The sequence below is a fragment of the Sapajus apella genome, unplaced genomic scaffold (genome assembly GCF_009761245.1).
Source record: "Sapajus apella isolate SASKATOON/1434 unplaced genomic scaffold, GSC_monkey_1.0 scaffold34, whole genome shotgun sequence".
NCBI lineage: Eukaryota > Metazoa > Chordata > Mammalia > Primates > Cebidae > Sapajus > Sapajus apella.
This window is the reverse complement of record NW_022436974.1, coordinates 17,507,892-17,527,649: the sequence shown is the minus strand read 5'-3', so window position 1 is coordinate 17,527,649 and position 19,758 is coordinate 17,507,892. Positions and strand designations below refer to the sequence as shown.

The window sequence follows — 19,758 nt, the reverse complement described above, 5'->3', positions numbered from 1 at the left end:
AATTAGGAATAGGGGAATCCCTTAACTTATTAAAGAATATCTACAAACTCTCTACAGCTACTATCATGCCTAATGATAACAAAATAAAAAATTAAAAAAAATTAAACTCAAAAAAAAAATGTTGAAGCTTTCCCAGTAAGATCCACCACTGCCTTTATACAACATACTGCAAGTTTTAGCTAATACAATCAGACAAGAAAAGGAAATTTAAAAGTACACAGATTAGAAAGGAAGAAATAAAACTATCTTTATTGACATATAACCTAATACTCTTTGTATAAAATCCAAGATAATTGACAAAAAACTCCTGGAACTAATAAGCAATTATAGCAAGGTTGTAGAATAAAAGGTTAGTGCACAAATGCCAATTAATTTCCTATATGTTAACAATGAAAAAGTGAAAACTGAAATTACAAACACAATGCCATTTACCTTAGCACTCCCCAAAATAAAGCACTAAGTGATAAAGCTAACAAAACATGTACAAGATCTATATGAAAAAAACTGCAAAAATCTGATGCAAGAAATCAAAGAACTAAATAAATGGAGAGATAGTCCATGTAAATGGAGAACTAGGAATACTCAATATTATCAAGATGTTAGTTCTTTCCAACTTAACCTGTAGATTAAGTACGATCCCAATCAAAATCCCAGCAAGTTATTTTGTGAACTGATTCTAGAGTTTATATGGAGAGTCAAAAGACCTCAAATAGCCAACGAATATTGAAGGAAAAACCAAATTTGGAGGATAACACCATCTAACTTCAAAATTTTCTATAAAGCTATAGTACTCTAGACAGTATGGTACTGGTGAAAGAGAAGACAAATATGGAGCCAGAACAACTGAGCATCCACAAGCAAGAAGAAAAAGTAAGTAGACACAGATGTTATACTCTGAACAAAAATCAACTCAAAATTGATCACAAACCTAAATGCAAAACACAAAACTATAAACTTCTTGGAGATGCTGTAGGAGAAAATCTAGATGACCTTGGATTTTGAGATGACTCTTTAATACAACAGCAAGGTATCATCCTTGAAACAAAGAATTGATAAGCTGGACTTTTAAAAAATTTGTTAAAATAAAAACATTCTGCTCTGTGAAAGACAATGGCAAGAGAATGAAATGACAAGCTACATATTGAGAGAAAATAATTACAAAAGGCATTTCAGATAAAGAACTATTATTAAAAATATACAAAGGACTCACAAAGCTCAACAAGCAAACAAAATCTCCTAAAACTCACAAGCAACCCAACTAAAAATGGGCCACAGAACCTTAGACACCTTGCCAAAGAAGATAAACAGATGACAAATAAGCACAAGAAAAGATGCCCCACATCATAAATCATCAGGAAATGCAAATTAAAACAATAATGAGATGTCACTACATACCTAGTGAAATGGCCAAAATCCAGAACACTGACAAAAACAAATGCTGGCCAGGATGTGTACCTAGACTCATTCATTGCTGGTGAGAATGCAAAATGGTGTAACCACTTTGGAAGATAGTTTGGTGGTTTCTTACAAAACTAAACATACTCTTACTATATGATCTAGCAGTTGTGCTCCTTGGTATTTCTCTAAAGAAGCTGAAAACATATGTCCACACAAAACCTCCACCTGCATGTGAATAGTTCCAGCATCTTTATTAATAATTGCCAAAAGTTGAAAGAAATCATGATTCAGTAGGTGAATGGATAAATACACTGGGGTACATCCAGACAATGGAATATTATTTATCACCAAAAAGAAATGAGCTATCAAGCCACAGAGGAACAAGGAGGAAACTTAAATGCATACAAGCAAAAGAAGCCAATCTGAAAAGGCTACATACTGTATTATTCCAACTATCCGATACTCTGGAAAAAGCAAAACTATGGAGATGCTGATAAAATAGGTAGTTAATGGGATATAGGGGAAGGAAGAGATGAATTGGTAAAGCAGAGACAATTTTTAAGAAACTTTGAAGTTCAGGGATATATCAGGAGGCTGAGGCTGAAGAATTGCTTGAACCTGGGAGGTGGAGGTTGCAGCGAGCCGAGATCGTGCCACTGCACTCTACCTGGGTAATAGATGGGACTCTGTCTCCAAAAAAAAAAAAAAAAAAAAAAAAAAAAAAAAAAAAAAAAAAAAAAATTCAGGGATATATATATGCAAGTTTGTTACATAGGTAAACTTGTTTGTTGCACATGGGGGTTTGTTGTACAGATTATGTCATTGCCCAGGTGTTAAACCTAGTACCTATTAGTTATTTTTACTGATCTTCTCATTCCTCCCACCCTCCACTCTCTGTCAGGCCCCAGTGTGTGTTGTTCCCCACTATGTGTTCATGTGTTCTCATCATTTAGCTTCCATTTATAAGTGAGAACATGTGGCATTTGGTTTTCTGTTCCCGCATTATTTTGCTAAGGATAATGGCCTCCAGCTCCATCCATATCCTTGCAAAGGACATGATCTACTTTTTTTTTTTTTTTTTTTTAAATGGCTACATAGAATTCGTGGTGTATATAGATCACATTTTCTTTATCCAGTCTATGACTGATTAGCATTTAGGTTGATTCCATGTCTTTGCTATTGTGAATAGTGCTGCAATGAAGACATACACTTGCATGTGTCTTTATAACAGAACAATTTATATACCTTGGATATATACCCAATAATGGGATTGCTGGGTCAAATGGTATTTCTGTCTCTAGTTCTCTGAGGAATTGCCACACTGCCTTCCACAATGGTTGGACTAATTTTCACTCCCACCAACCATGTAAAAGCAGTCCTTTTTCTCCACAACTCTGCCGTATCTGTTGTTTTTTGACTTTTTGATAATAGCCATTCTGACTGGCATGAGATAGTATCTCACTGTGGTTTTGATTTGCATTTCTCTAATGATCAGTGATGTTGAGCTTTTTTTCATATGATTGTTGGGCACAGGTTTGTCATCTTCTGAAAAGTGTCTGTTCATGTCCTTTCCCCACTTTTTAATTAGATTGTTTGTCTTTTTCTGTACATTCGTTTAAGTTTCTTATAGATACTGGATATTAGACCTTTCTCAGATGCATCGTTTGGAAATACTTTCTCCCATTTTGTAGGTGGTCTGTTTACTCTGTTGATAGTTTCTTTTGCTGTACAGAAGCTCTTTAAATTTCATTTGCCAATTTTTGCTTTTGTTGTACTGTAATTGCTTTTGGGTATCTTCATCATGAAATATTAGCCCATGCCTACATCCTAAATGGTATTGTCTAGGTTGTCTTACAGGGTTTTTGTAGTTTTGGATTTTACATTTAAGTCTTTAATCCATCTTGAGTTCATTTTGTATCTGGCGTAAGAAAGCGGTACAGTTTAAATCTTCTGTATATGGCTAGCCAGTTCTCTCAGCACCATTTATGGAATAGGGAAACTTTTCCCCATTGCTTATTTTTGTCAGGTTTGTCAAAGATCAGATAGTTGCAGGCATGTGGTCTTATTTCTGAGTTCTCTCTTCTGTTCCATTGGTCTAAGTGTCTGTTTTTGTGCCATGTGGTTTTGGTTCATGTAACCCTATCATATAGTTTGAAGTCAGCTAGTGTGATGTTTCCAGCTTTGTTCTTTTTACTTATGATTGCCTTGGCAATTTAGGCTCCTCTTTGGTTCCATATGATTTCAAAACAGTTTTTTTCTAGTTCTGTGAAGAGTCTCATGGTACTTTAATAGGAATAGCATTGAATCTACAAATTGTGTTGGGAAGTATAGCTATTTTAATAATATTGATTTTTCCTATCCATGAACACAGAACGTTTTTCCATTTATTTGTGTCATCTCTGAGAACCCTGGTAAGATACTTAACAAGAAGATCATCCCCAAGACACATAATCATCAGAATCTCCAAGTTCAGAGATAATTTTTAGGGTATACAGAATCTTTTAAGTTCTGAAATAATTTCGGAGATACCATAATTATGGATACATGTCATTATACATTTTTCCAAACCCTTAGAATGTGCAACACTAAAAGTGCACACTAATGGAAGCTATGAACCCTGGATGATAATGCTGTATCAATGTAGCATCAACATTGCTAACGAATGTACTTCTCTGGTTGATGATGTTAATAAACAGGTGAGTCTATGCATGTGTGGGGGCAGGACACACATGAAACTTTCTACGTTTTCTGCTTTTTTTTTTTTTTTTTTTTTTGCTGTGAACCTACAGCTGCTCTGAAAAAGAAAATCTATTAAAAAGTGCTTAATGAATAGAAGTTTCCTTTGTTCCCATGTCCTAAATACCTGGTAAAATACATGGCACAAAGAATATGATCATCAATCATTATGCAATGAAAACCTAAAAGACATGTAAACTGCAGTGCAAACAAGTTGATTCTAAGAACTGAATGATCCTAAGAACTGATTTTGATAAAAGGAAGGCTGCAGCACTGGAGACAAAACACAAAGGAGGGTGGTTAAGAGATGAAGGAGTTTGATCTAGCAGAATGAAGCTAGGGCACCCAAAATACGCAATGTGTCTATTTTGTTGAGTATGAATTCTGATCTATGTAAGGCCAACTTAGGACTCTTCCAAAACCTCACTTCTGCTGAAAATTACATGGAAGGAATTCTTGCTGTCAGGCAAGAAAAATGGCTTCATGGTATGTCAGGGGATCAAAACCACACTGCAAAAAGTGCTTTTTTGCATTTTATACCTCTTCCCACTATTTAACCCCTAAGATCATTCCAGTTTCCTCATAATGATCCCCACTTCTGGCAAAAGAAGTCCAAAGGCATGAGGAATTGAGAAATGAAGACTCTAGTTTACTCTCCTTATCCTCCAGATAAGATGGAGTTCCTGGTCAGAAAATTAGGAGCCTTTAATTCTGGTCTTGAATTTGTTGTGACCTTGGAAAATATTCTGCTTGTCTCTGACTCTTAGGTCATTTTCTCACAAGAAAGTGGACATGATAATATCCTCCCCCATGGCCCTTCAGTAAATTGAAAGTAGGACATTAATGTAAAGCAGTTTTCCATAGTGATGTGTGTTTTGCTGCAAGGCTAGGTAATAATGATGATATTTCCTTCTGCCATGCACAATCAAACACAAAGCTTGATCTTTGATAGCCATAGTTCTTTTAGATGCCAAGGGTGAAAGGTAATGATGCAGCTCATAGCTTTTTCTTATGCCCAATTTATTTGCTAGCATTGACATATTGGGATACACAAACACACATGCACAAAAATGATGATCTGGCACTCCTATAACTTTGTAATGATTTCAACTCTGATATGGTTTTGCTGTGTCCTCACTCAGATCTCATCAAAATAGGAGTCTTCCTGTGCAAGCTTTCTCTTTGCCTGCTGCCATCCATGTAAGATATGACTTGCTCCTCCTTGACTTCTGTCATGATTGTGAGGCCTTGCCAGTCATGTGAAACTGTAAGTCCATTAACCCTCTTTTTCTTCCCAGTTTTGGGTATGTCTCTATCAGCTGCGTGAAAATGAACTAATATACTAAATTGGTATCGGGAGTGGGGAATTGCTGAAAAGATATCCAAAAATGTGGAAGCAACTTTGGAAATGGGTAACAATAGAAGTTGGAAGAGTTTGGAGGGCTCAGAAGAAGACAGAAAAATGTGGGAAAGTTTAGGACTCCCTAGAGACTTGTTAATGGCTTTGACCAAAATGCTGATAATGATATGGACAGTGAAATCCAGGCTGAGGTGGTCTCACATGGAGATGAGGAACTTGTTGGGAACTGGAGCAAAGTTAACTCTTGTTTCATGTTTTAGCAAAGAGACTGGAGGCATCTTTCTCCTTCCCTAGAGATATGTGGAAATTTGAACTTGAGAGAGATGATTTAGTGTATCTGGCAGAAGAAATTTCTAAGCAGAAAAGAATTCGAGAAATGACTTGGGTGCTGTTAAAGGCTCCCACAGGGTCCCTCCCACAACACATGGAAATTCAAGATGAGATTTGGGTGGGAACACAGCCAAGCCATATCATTCCAACCCTGGCCCTTTCCACCTTCAATATGGAAAAAGGAGAAAACCACAGCCATTAAATCGTGTGGGAGAGATATGATCTGCTACATAGGCAGTCAGGAAGAGATCCTGATGTTGTCTACGTACCAGTATCCAATAAACCTTTTGGATAAAACAGTGCTCACTGGTGACCCCAGATATCCGGAAGGAACCTATGTGTGTTCATGTATTTGAGCTAGCACATATGTGCATGGGCTCTAGACTTATTCTTTGTGTATAAATAGGGAAGTGGGATGAAGTGACATTTTACCCCTAAACATCCTTTTAAAATCTACCACTGCTCCTGAAACTCTGCTCTAAAGAAACCCATTTTTGGGGGTGCAGAAAGTGTTTGAACCCTTGATGTCTCTTTCTAAATAAGGTGTACTCACTCCTCCTTGTTTCTTTACCACGTGCTGTGTTCTGTCTTCCACATTACTGATTGTATCTCCTGAGGGTGTGTAAGAGGTACACAGGAAATGTTTTGTTAAATGGACAATGAACGGAGACTGGCATGGGTTGTAGCACATGAGAAAGAAAAAGGGCAGGTGCAATATAGGAAGAGAGATCAGAGAGGGAACTAATCCTTACTTGAATCTACGTTTGTTAAGTAGTTGCATGCTAGGGCATTTACAGACTTAAAAAAATAAATTGTCAAAACAATCCTATGAAGCAGATATTAACCTCTACTTTTAGATTAAAGAAACAGAGGCTCAGAATGGTTTAGTAACGGCTCAAGGTGATACAGCTAGTAATTGCTGGAGCCAGAATTTAAATAGAGTTGCAGATATGTCAAAAGGCTATCTTCTTTAAATTATACCAGTCTGTTACACTAAGGAGAGAGACTTGAGGACAAGCAAGGACTTCAGGGATGCAGTGAAAGCACTGTAAGAGGAAGATGCTCACGCATTTTATTATCATGCAACATTGATATTGAAATGCATTTTTCCATCAATGTTCATAATTAATGCTTGACCACAGGAGAATTCTCCTTTGCAAAACTGAATAGGCTGTGAAAAGCATGGCTCTATTCTATACTTCCATGTAGCTTTTACAGACCTGTGCTTAGAAGGAAAAACTAACTCTTGATATCAACCTATGTGAGCATGGAACTTCTTTAGTCTAAAGAGGGTGTTCATTTACCCTTCAGGTTTGGTAATCGCCTGATAAAAATTACTGGAATTCCATCTGAACGGTGCTACTAACTTCCCCTAATCAGTTGCTTGTTCTTTTGTTATTCACATAATCACAGTGAATTATTGCAATTTTCAACATTGTGTCTGTGAGTTCTTCAGAGGCAAAGTTTCAGCATTTTTCTTCTTGATTTTCTCAAATATCTCACCAGAGTCCATGGCACATACCAGACATTCAGTAAATGCTTAGTTGAACAAATACATAAGAAGTTAATCAATCAAATCAGTGAATGAATGAATGGATGAATGCTGCTTGTCCTCTGCAAAATCCTCCTTGAGCAGTCTGATTCTCTATGTAATAAGCAGAAGCCTTTACCAAATGTGATCCATTGGTCAATAAAGGCTGCTGACTGACATCTTAAAAGCATACTTCAGTGGAATAAACACTCATCAGCACTGAAAGTCAGCAGAGAGATTAAATAAAGGGTAAATATCGCTGGCTGCTTTTCTGGCAATAAAGGGGCATCTGGCCTGTGGCACAGGATACAGATGTGCTCTTTCTTTAAACTCTCTTATAATTGTCCAGAAGAAGGAAGTAAACAGAAATCCTAATGGAATTTAAGAGTCTCTGAGGGAATGAAATACATGCAGAGAAAAACACCAGATTTCATTTGGATATATAGATAGATGTCTCAAGATGAGCAATCTAATGAAGGCTGACAAATGATACTTGAAGCAATCCTCTTTGTTTTCGGTTGTTGGTAGCCATGCCACCTTCCAGATCACAGCCAGGCAAGGTAGTAATAGACTGAAAATCATTCTTTATAAGCAGTTCAATCCAAGGTCAAACTTAACATCCAGCAAACATTCATCAGATGAGACTAAGGCTCTTTCTACTCATGTGATGGATGAGCCACCAGAAACTCCTCTGACCACTTTTGTCTAGACTTATTTTCATGAATGATAAAGATACGATGGGGAAGGACTTTTGTCAGACCAAAAGACGTGATTGGAATGTATGGGACATTTCTGTTGGGGCAGGATGGTCTAGTAGTACCAGAGATAGGCATCTAGACTGCAGTCAAGAATCCTTCCCTTCCCAGACCCATGACCTTGAGGAAGTCACCAGTCCTCTGTCATATCTGTAGACAAGATAAATGATTCTTACCCAGCCACCTTACAAAGCTGCTATTAGGATCAAATGGAATAATGTCATGAGATGCCTTTGTAAATTATAATGCACTATGCAAACATAAGCTTGGTAACTTCATGGTGAACAGCAAAAAAGGAGAAGAATAAAAGAGAAAAAGAAGAAATGAATGGTGAATTAAAACTAAGAGAAAGGTGGAGGAGGAAGTTTCTGTAGAGAGGGGAGGGGAAAGGGAGAAAAGTCAGAAAATAAAAGGGGCCAAGGGAGGAGCTGGTAGAGGAGAAGCAGTGGCAGTGGCAGTGGCAGTGAACGATCTCATAGCCCTGGCATACAGAAAGGTCTCATAGCTCTGGCAGATAAACAAGCAAACAAACACATAAACATAAAACCAAAAGAACAGCAGAACTGGTCAGCCATGGGATTTAGAAAATCACATCTGTGCCAAGACCACATACTTCTGAGAAGCAACTGGAAGACTCCATCAGATGGCCTTTTAGGAGGAGACAGCCAATCAACCATGAGTCAGCCTCCTTATTATACATTTCTAAATGGAAAGCACTACTGATTTCATGTTGTTCTTGTCTGTGCTCTGCTAAGTCATACACTCAGACAGATTTGTAATCATTGTTTGTGCAGCCATTAGTAATGACCCTTTCTTTGCCTAGTCAAGGTCTATTCATCATTCAGATGCGAGTCTTCCACGACTTCCCTGACCACCCTGACAAAGTCAGATGCCCTATTATAGGCACTCAGGGCATCATAGTCCTCTTTTTTTCACAGAGCTTGAGACAGTAACAGATTTATATTTATTTGTGTGATTATTCAATTAATGTCTCCTTTTCCTCCCCAGACTGAGGGCAGAGTCAACGTCTGCTTTGCTCATCATTGTATTTCTAATTGAATTTATTGGTTGGCATCATCATAAACAGAATCAAGTTAAAAAAGGACAGAATTCAAAGAGAGGTAATGGTATAAATGGAAAGAAGATGTCGGTGCTGGGCTACAATTAGAAAGTTTGGGACTGGTAAGATCTTTTTGATAGTTTAAGTCACTAAATCTTGTAATGGAATAATGGTTCAGATTTTCATTTATACTTGTCTAACAGACTTATGACTGGGTGCTTTTTTACTCCTCCTTGGCAAATGCAGCATATTAACTTGCTCTTTAGTGACATCTCTGTCAATGTCATGGGTGAGCATATTATTATTAGCATTAATAAATATGAGTACTGATTAAGAGGGGCAATTTTCTAGTTGGATTTTCTGCAGCACATTGTTTTGGGTATGTTTATATAACAATGAGGAGAAAGTTTATTCACAATTACTTTGAGACCATTTTAAAACCCATTTACTAAAACTTTAAAAGGTTTTCAAGGAAGATACGCATGGTAATGATAAGTAGTCATGTTGGAACTGGAACTATGTCCAGAAAATAGGGAGTAGTTCAAAATTAAACATCCCTAACTCCAATTGCCCAGTGGATTCTGTGGTAACGCTCCAAGGTCAATACCACTGGCACTGAGCAACCCTCAGTATGTGAGGCCACTGAACAAGGCAGTCCAGTAGTTCTCATAGCCAGACTCCTGACCTGTGACTTTTGGGCTTTCTAGTTCAGCTGGTCAAACCAGAAGGCTATAATCTAGAAATATTATTCCTCCACTTCTTCTGATTAAGAATATTTCAAGGTGAGTGGAATAACAATACAAGTTTGTTGCCCTTTTATTAACATTTTTATTTCAAACCAGATTTTTGACAATGATTCTAGTTAACAAAAAACTCCAAAATCCTCAGAAATCATGTTGAGTGCTACTTTGTATTTTAATGTCTTACTCAGGACTCCAGGTTGGCCAACTTGTAGTAACAAAACACAATAAGTCTGGGGAGGTAGGAGAGGGTAGTGACGTAAAAACGTGGGCTTACATGTCAGTTCCGCTACTTAACCTCTCCAAGCTTAGTGTCCATCCATAAAGTGGGTTAAATGTGCCTATAACTGTTATCAGAGCAAAATGAGACACATATAAAACACAACACATACCAGACACTAAAATTAAAATATATACTATTTAATATTACATTTGAGCCCTTAAATATAGAAAAAAAATTCTTTTGAAATTTACAGTCTACATGTTTGAAATGCCTGCTTTAATGACAGAGTACTCTGTAATCTTCAATTTATGTTTTTTGCCTTCATTTTAAGGAAGACTTTCTTTTATGTAACAATAATGATGATAGTGGTTAATATCTATATAAGTTTTTACCTGGAAAAATACAAATCTAGATTTTCTATGTCATCTTACAAAATATGTTTGCTATTTTACTAGTCCTTAAAATTCCACATTTGGAAACTTCCGTCTGTTCTAAACAAGCATCAGTGGTTTCCTTATGTATTAATTTATTTTTACACAGTTGCTATTTCAAAAGCAGATGGCAACAGAAGTCCAGTCCCTGTGAGCGAATTAGAGACTGTGTCTTCATAGCCCTTAAATATTTTCTAGTTTGCTACAGCCTCAGCATTTTTTCAACACTGACAAATTTGGGAGAATCTTTGAAGTTTGCCGTGACAACACCTTTTATAAGTTCTACACATGTAAGGAAAAAGATTATAAGGCCTAGAAAAGGATGTCTTATGAAGTAAGGAAATGAAAGAAAGAATCTGTTTGCCAACTGAAATGGGGCTAAGGAAAAGGAGCTGACAGCTCAAATAGGAGGAGAGGTGGAAATTCCAGGGACACAAGGAAAAATGAAAAGAAAGCAGATGATGTTGAACTGGGGAAACGGAGCTGGTCTAGAGGAATTTGCTCCTTTGATTGCTTCCTAATGAATCCCCTGGGTTTTAAACTCTGAAGATCTACCTCCCCCACCCAGGGATGGAAGGAGAGCCTGTAATATGGAGTCCTTCCACACAGCTAAGATTTTTTTGGCAGGTGACGTGGCAGCATTAATAAGGCTGTGACTCTCAACCAGAGCTTTCTCACCCAGAACTTTCTTATTCAGGAGGCAGGTCTATCTTTACTGGGCTATAAGTCACATACAGAAATTTTTTTCGGGGGGAGCAGTTTGATTTCTTCTGATCATTTATAAAAATCAAATGTGTGCTCATCTCCGTACTTTCTTATGTTCTCTGTAAGTAAACTCTTCAGCTGGCAGGAAAGCAAAATAAAGAGAACGACACATACACATAAATATATACACATATATGTGCATGTACATATACATATATACACATATTAACATAAATATAAATTAATATATATTATTTTAATACATTCTGAAAATAGACAAAAATCCTTTGCACTTTACCCAAATTTCCTCTCTGTTTTCATATAGTCACTTAAATATCCGTGATAAGTAAAGGCTCAGATTTTTGGCCAGTGACCTCAGCAACTAACAGCCTGAAAAAAAACCTATCTTTTTCAAGTTTCAAAGAGCACTACTGTAATTCAGTATATTAATCAGTATAACAGCTCCTCCCTGCCCTCAATACTACTTAGCACTAGTTTTGAAGGCCAGGGGATGCTGAAGGAAGTTGAGCATTCATGCTGATTACAAATCCTGAGGGTTTCTGAATGTGTGGGTAAAGATAACTCAAGCCAACTAGCCCAAAGGGCGAGCGACCTAGAACCCAACGGTCACTTAAAATTTATGCTTCGTTATCTATGAGCCAAAATTTTGTCTCTGAAATGTTAGAGTTGGAAGGCATCTGATACCTTGTTTATTTAACTCAACCTGATTACTTTGTATATGAGGCAACAGACATCTTGCCAAGATCACACAGTAAGAAATGGTAGACCTGGGTTCTATGTCCTGATTCAGGGATGACATGTTGATTTTCAGATCACATTCTGCCATGGCCATATATTTTGGAACCAAATACCTGAGTACTTAGAGGAAAAAGACTGAGTCTTTTAGGTCAGCATCATCCTGGGAAATCTGAAACACATTAGCTGTAAAAAAAGCTTTTCCTATCCAGGCAAAAGGAGTAAAGTAGGGAACGAGAGGGGATAATTCCATTAGAGGTCCTGTTTCCAGATGTTCCTTGGAAAGGATACCTGAGCTCAGTCTCAGAACACCAGAGTCTCCCAAGCCCAAATGGAGCCATGATTTCATGAGCCTAGAGTGGTCTTTCAGTGTGGGAAGGGTGTCTTTAGTGCCAAAGAGTGGTACATGGCTGTCCCTATGGAGTTAGGCCTGTTCTGATGAGAAAGCACAACAGCAGTATCAACACAAACCAGTTAACTTGAAAGGATGGGTTCCCTTAGATCTGTCTGTTTATAAGCAAAACTACCTTTTGTTTTTCTTTTGGATACTCATAGACTTCTGGATTTGGGAGAGATTTCTGGTGGGGTCAGTTAGACCAACTATTTACTCCATAAAGAATTCCTTGAAGAATTTCCCTGAAGATGGCCATTAAGTTTCCTGTTAAGTGCTACTTGTAAAGGGTGGTCAACACCTTCCAGGGCAGCTGTTTTACCAATGTGAAAATGCTACTAGAAATTTTACTGGAAAATTCTGCCTTTAAGTATGCCACCAAATGACCTCATAAGGTAACAAAGAGCTTTCTCCTGGATGAAAGAAAGCTTTTTGAGTGGCTGAAGATACTTCTTAGTCTTAACAGTGTTAACAAAATGCTTCTAGGTTTTTGCATATGATTTTCCTTTTGATTTTTTAATCGCTGCCTTGCTGCAAACACATTTCTCAAAATTCAATTTGTGCCACCCCACTGAGAATTCTCCCTTCCTTTCCAGAGGCAAATGCTGCTTTTGACCATTTCAGCTTTTAAAATATTTGCATACATTTAAGAGGTACAAGTGTAATTTTGTTACATGGCCATACCCTGCAGTGGTGAAGCCTGGGCTTTCAGTATATCCATCATCATAATAATGTACATTTTACCCACTAAGTAATTTCTCATCGTCCAACCTTCTCCCATATTTCACTCTATTGAGTCTTCAATGGCTATCATTTCACACTCTATGTCTATATGTATATATTATTTAGCTCCCATTTATAAGTGAGAACATGTGGCATTTGTCTGTTTCTGAGTTGTTTCACTTAAGATAAGGGCCTCCAGTTCCATACATATTGCTGAAATTGACATGATTTCATTCTTTTTATGGCTGAATAGTATTCCACTGTGTATGTATAACACATTTTATTTATCCAGCCATTTGTTTACAGGCATTTAGGTTGATTCCATATCTTTTCTATTATCCATTTCAGTTTTAATTCTAGTGATTACTTCCATATTTCTAAAAAAAAATGCTTATAATGAGTATTCAATTATATTTTGTTCCCAGAATTATCTTTGTGTTTCCTTGAGAACAGTTTTTCTGTGTGTGTGTTTTAATCTTGTCTCTGTCATTTTTCAGGTTTGTTAAAATGTTTGGTAACTTGTGGCTGTCTATTCTTATTTAGGAACAAAGTAATAGAAATGCTGGCAGGGGTTGGTGTGTACAAGGGCAAAGCTTTTTAACCTAAATGTTTGAGGTTAAGTGAGCAAACACGAAACTGTGCCCCAAATTAGCACACTGAGAAAGGCTTGGCTGTGGGGCCAACTCTCATACTAGCTCATCTAGGTGCTACAGAAGATTGATTCAATTTCTTCTGAGAAGAACTTTCTTTTTTTGTATGCAGGGCTGTGCATGTTTACAGGGGGGACTCTTCATTCCTATTCTCAGACTTTGCTTTCAATCCCATCTGTTGTCACTGCTCTAACGTCTCTGAGTTTTCTGGGGCTGGCTAGGCAGATCTGCTCTTTGCTGAGCTGTGGGCCTCTTCACACAGTGCTGCTGCACTATGGTAGGGCTTCTTGTGCGTGGCAACCCAGAAAATGTAACTCTAGGAGATGCCATTCTGATACAATACAATGTAAAATGTGCCCCCTGGAGTTGTACAGCCCTGCTTGTATAGGTGATCAAAGGCTGGGGTTACTTTGTTCTTCCGCAGTCAGTACCCTTCCATTGGCTTTCTGTTGCAAAGAAATGTAATGAAACCTTTGGGCCTTTGATGCCCCCCGTAGATTTTCCTTTTTTTTTTTTTTTTTTTAAATTATCCCATTAGCTCTCTTTAATAGGGTCTCAGGAGGAAGAGGAGATTAAGGTGTGGGCTGTGTCTGTCAATTTGAAACTGAAACATAGAGCTTATTCCGTTAATGGGGATATTATTCTTCCTCATTTTGTCTGGCACAGTTATAGATGATTCAGATACCAATTTAAAAACAGCACTGACTCTATGTATGGTAGAGGACTCAATTAGATAGTTTTGTTGTCTCAATGGATCAAATTAACTGGAAATTTGAAATATCTCTACTTATTTTATGTCAAGTAGATAGCAACTTGGGTGAAAATTACATAAACATATGGCCTTTTTAACTACATTCATTTAAAAAATATCCTATGTAGCTGCTTTTCACAAAAGCATTAGGAAGGAGAGTTTTGAAATAATGGAATTTACAATTTCAGTTGATTGCCTACACTCAGCAGTATAACACTTTAACGGGAAACCTGCTAAAGACCCATTGGCCTATGTAAGATGAAAAATAACTTTCCCACTATGTGTTCAGTCACAATGATTATGTGCCACATTACCTCTTCATCTGACAAACAGCTGGGCATGCATAGCATGAATTTTTGTGTTCTGGACTTTAGAGAGGATTACTGAGATTTTGCCTTCTAAATATTACTAATGCTACTTCTACCTCAAATATTTTATTTTATATCCAGAGTGTTTTACATAAACAAATACATACAAATGTATTTAAGCAAATGTTCAAAGTAAGTCTGCAAACTAATCTATGCTCTAAAAATAAATCTTATTTGTTTTTTCAGAACACTTAGACTAAGTGTTTTTTTAACTAGTACTTATTGGGGGTTCAATATGTATCTGCTACTTTTATTTTTAAGAATTAGTGAGTTCGCCGGGCGCGGTGGCTCAAGCCTGTAATCCCAGCACTTTGGGAGGCCGAGGTGGGTGGATCACGAGGTCAAGAGATAGAGACCATCCTGGTCAACATGGTGAAACCCCGTCTCTACTAAAACTACAAAACATTAGCTGGGCATGGTGGCGCGTGCCTGTAATCCCAGCTACTCAGGAGGCTGAGGCAGGAGAATTGCCTGAACCCAGGAGGCGGAGGTTGCCGTGAGCTGAGATCGCGCCATTGCACTCCAGCCTGGGTAACATGAGTGAAACTCCGTCTCAAAAAAAAAAAAAAAAAAAAAGAAAAGAATTAGCGAGTTTGTTACTATGTTTTCTTGTAGCTGTTGAGGAAACCCATGCTTAGAGAGGTGAAGGTCCCTGATCAACAACAAATAGTAGAGGCCAGGATTCAAACCAAATTCTTTGAATTTAGAATAAGTTTTCTTCCATTCTTACAGAAAATAGAATACATTGTATTCTTCACTAGGTATAAGGCAAAGTACTTTATGCTAGTTGGGTCAATAGATCACTATGAAGCTTATACAGTTTGTTGTTTTTCATAAAAGGAGTCACTCTGGTGTTTTAAAGTTAGGGTAACGCCTTTACATTTTTGGCTTCAACAGAGAACAAGAATTGTGACTATGTCAATCACAGAGTTCCTTTAACTCAAGTGGAAAATTGAAAAAAAATATTTAGGGCAAATTTCTAATAAGCTTTTGCTAATAAAAAGAAAGAAAGCAAAAGTTTAGAAATATCCTTAGAAGGAAATGCCATTATTTATCATAGCTGGATGAAGTCTTCTTTATGCTGATGGCCAAAATGTGAAATGATAGCCACCCTGAGTCCTGCCAAAAGAAGTCTTCAAAAGGAATTATGAAGTAAGGTAGAAATAGTGGTAAAATTCGTCCCCGTACCATTCCCTCTACTGCAAACAACACCTCAGCCAATTAATATGCACATGGACTTCCAGCACCATCCCATACAGCAGGTTATTGATTCTATTTAATGTTTTTTAAGGTTAGAGTCATTCTAATTCTACACCATTTTTTTTCACACTAGGAAATTCTACATGATATCTAATTTGGCCTGATTGTGGTTTATGAATTGTACAACCAGCGCTTTCCACCTCAATAAAGACTTTTCGTACCACATTATAGGGGACAGAGCCACACAATGGAGTCAGGCTTGCTTTCAAATCCAGGCTATGCTACTTTCTATACAAGTACACTTGGGAAAATTACTTAACCTCTCTGAGAATCAAGGTTCAGAAAAAAAGACACCTATCTTCTAGGAATACTTTAGAAATAAAACTGGGTAAGACAGGTGATATGTTTGGCTCTGTGTCCCCACCCAAATCTCACCTTTAATTGTATGCCTATAATTCCCATGTGCTGTGGGAGAGACTTGGTAGGAGATAACTGAATCATGGGGACGGTTTTTCCCATACTGTTCTCATGGTAGAGAATAAGTCTCAGAAGATGTGATGGTTTTCTCATTCGCTCTTTTGCTGCCATGTAAGAAGTGCCTTTTGTCATCCACCATAATTGTGAGGTCTCCCTAGTCACACAGAACTGTAAGTCCATTAAACCTCTTTCTTTTGTAAATTGCCCAGGCTTGGGTATATCTTTATCAGCAGCATGAAAATGGACTCATGCAACAGTTGGTTGGTAGATAAATAGATATGTAAATGTTAGGTTTTTTTCTTTCCTTGAAAGAACACTTGTGAATTTGTACTGTTGGGCAAATATCCATATATGCTTCAGTCCTCAGCTCAAGAGTTACATATTTTTGGGAACCAACCTGACCTTTCCCTAGTCCCCTTTAGATGCCCATTTATAGCTAGGTATCCCTCCTGGATTCTCCATTAATCCCTTATGCATATCTCCTATACAGTGTAACGCTTACACCGTAAAAGGGAAAGAAGAAATCTTATCTGACTTATTAAATCTAGTACCTAGCACAGTGCTTGGCACATAACATGAGTTTCCTAGATATCTGAGTGAATGTGTGAGAGAGAGAGACAAAGAGTGGGAAGGGAGGGAAGGAAAGAAAGAAAGAGAGAGAAAGAAAAGAGACAGAGAGAGAAAGAGAAAGAAAGAAAGAGAGAAAAAGAAAGAAAGAGAGAAAGAGACAGAGAGAGAAAGAAAGACTAATTCCAAGGCTTCACAGTTTAAGAGGTTCTGTATTATTATCTTACCCTTCCAGGGAGATGGCCCGTTGGAGAGTCACTGAAGGCTGACGAGTTGCGGTGCTATGTTGGGAATGACTGCAAGAAAAGACAGAAGAAACACAGATCATTTATTTAAAATATTTTTGAACATTTTAATCAGTCCTATTGCAAAGAATCAATCTTTAAAGAAATACAGTAGAGATGAAATCTTTGGTGATAAGTAGAACCCTCCACCAAAATATAGCACTCTACCAGATAATAGTTAATTTTTTTTATAATTTGATTTTAATGTATATTATTCAAATGTAAGCTCTGAATGATGGGTAGATATTAAAATGAACACACGTATTTGGAAAAGGTAATTTTTTGCTCTTGGAATGAGATAACGTAGAGCATAAAAATATACATTTCTTTATGATGCAATGTATTTTTTTAAGCTGCAGAATTTTTTTTAACAAAATTTTACGCATAACCTAATCTGTAAGTCAGAGTAGTATTAAATTAGTATAGATGTATGTATTAGTTCAAATTTGTAACACTTATTTGTAAAATTAATCAATAACAATTGAACTATTTGATGAACACAAAACTTGAAAAATGGGGCTTTCAGGTGCCCATCAGTCTTCAAATTTAATGTAATTCTATATTTTGTTTATATGTAATAAGAAAAGACTGATTTTGCAGATAGGTAATAGAAATAAAATGATAATATCTAACATTTACTGAGGTCTTAAATTGGCTGAGTCACTTTCCTAAGTGTTTTTATATTTTTATGTCTTTTATTTCTCATAACTTTATGAGGTATGTCTCATTTAACAGATGAAGAAATTGAGATACAGAGAGAATCAGAAAGTTGCTCAGAGTCACATGGTAAATTCCTGTGCTTGAAATGGCATCTAAACTGTTTGATTCTACAGTCATTTTAAATTCTTATAACCATTTTTCACATTTGTGAGAATTTGTCTTGCAATCTTAGAATATTCTTTAACTAGAAAGAGATTTCAAGAAAATCTTTCACCTGAGATAAGCACAATAATTGTAATTCAACAGCCAAACTTTATTGAATGTCTAATTTTATAGTATTAGTTAAATATTTTGGTTGAAATACTAGTTACATATACACAAAATATAGGAACATGTGTATATATACATATACGTATAAAAAGAAACCTGAGTCAAATGTTTGCAGAACATTAGGCACCTTTGCAAAGCTCTAGGATTTCTCAGCACATATATGGCAAACACTGACATTGCCACAGAGAATCAAGATGTAGGCTGCAGAGACTTTCATTCAGAACCTTGGTCACCACAGGTGAGAAGAGATGCTTTCCTGTGACATGTAGATAATGTCTGCCTAAAGTTGAAGGCACAGAATTTGGAGATCACAGCTGAAACCTAGAGAAGGATATTCAACTTAAAAACTGTGCCTCTTCAAGTTAAAGATTGCATTTCCTGGTATCCCTCACAGCGTCAAGCACCACAGATCTTCACTGATCATGTTTTTAATTGACTAGTTGAAAAGCATCATAGCATTCAGGACTTGGACCATGTAGCCAGACTGCCTGGCTCAACTACATATACTGATGCAAACTTGTATAGATTACTTAAATCTCTCTGTATGTCAGTTTCTCATCTTACAAGATTAGGATAGTAACAGCATTTTCCTCACAGGGTTATTATAAGAATTAAATGAATACAGTGTTTAGAACAATGGCTATCACATGTTAAACCTATGTAAGTGTTTGTTAAATAAATAAACCAGGCTGGGCGTGGTGGCTCACACCTGTAATCCCAGCAATTTGGGAGGTCCAGGTGGGTGGATCATGAGGTCAAGAGATTGAGGCCATCCTGGCCAACATGGTGAAACCCCGTCTCTACTAAAAATATAAAAATTAGCTGGGCATGGTGGCGTGCGCCTGTAGTCCCAGGTACTCAGGAGGCTGAGGCAGGATAATTGCTTGAACCTGGGAAGTGGAGGTTGCAGTGAGCCAAGATAGCACCACTGCACTCCAGCCTGGCACCTGGTGACACAGCAAGACTCTGTCTCAAAAAATAAAAAAATAAATAAATAAAAATAAAAAAATAAACCAATATGATTTAGCAGAATATGTACTTTGAGATGTTTAGTACCAAATAAGAATAATTACTGTATTTAGACTACTTCAGTTAGTCATACGATCAGTGCCACAAGGTGCATATTTCTGTGTATAACTTTAGTGATAAAAATCAAATTAAAATATATTTTCTATTATTAATACATTATAAAATTACTGGAAATAAAAATGAGAAATTAAAAAAAATCACCCATAGTTCCATTACCTTCTCTTACATTTTAGAGTTATCTAATGTAGTTCTTGTAGGAGTCCTACAAGGTAGATATGAGTATTCCCATATATAAAAAAGCAA

At 37.0% G+C, this 19,758-nt stretch overlaps 1 protein-coding gene across 25 annotated transcripts in view; it reads right to left on the bottom strand.

Moving 5' to 3' along the window:
• Positions 1–19,758, bottom strand: part of DLG2 (discs large MAGUK scaffold protein 2) — a 2,183,817-nt gene that overhangs the window by 378,424 nt on the left and 1,785,635 nt on the right. For all 25 annotated transcript variants that reach the window (XM_032295960.1, XM_032295961.1, XM_032295962.1 and 22 more), the window contains one exon: positions 17,380–17,448. In XM_032295960.1, the coding sequence (XP_032151851.1) occupies positions 17,380–17,448 (69 nt within the window). The remainder of the gene's footprint in view (positions 1–17,379; positions 17,449–19,758) is intronic.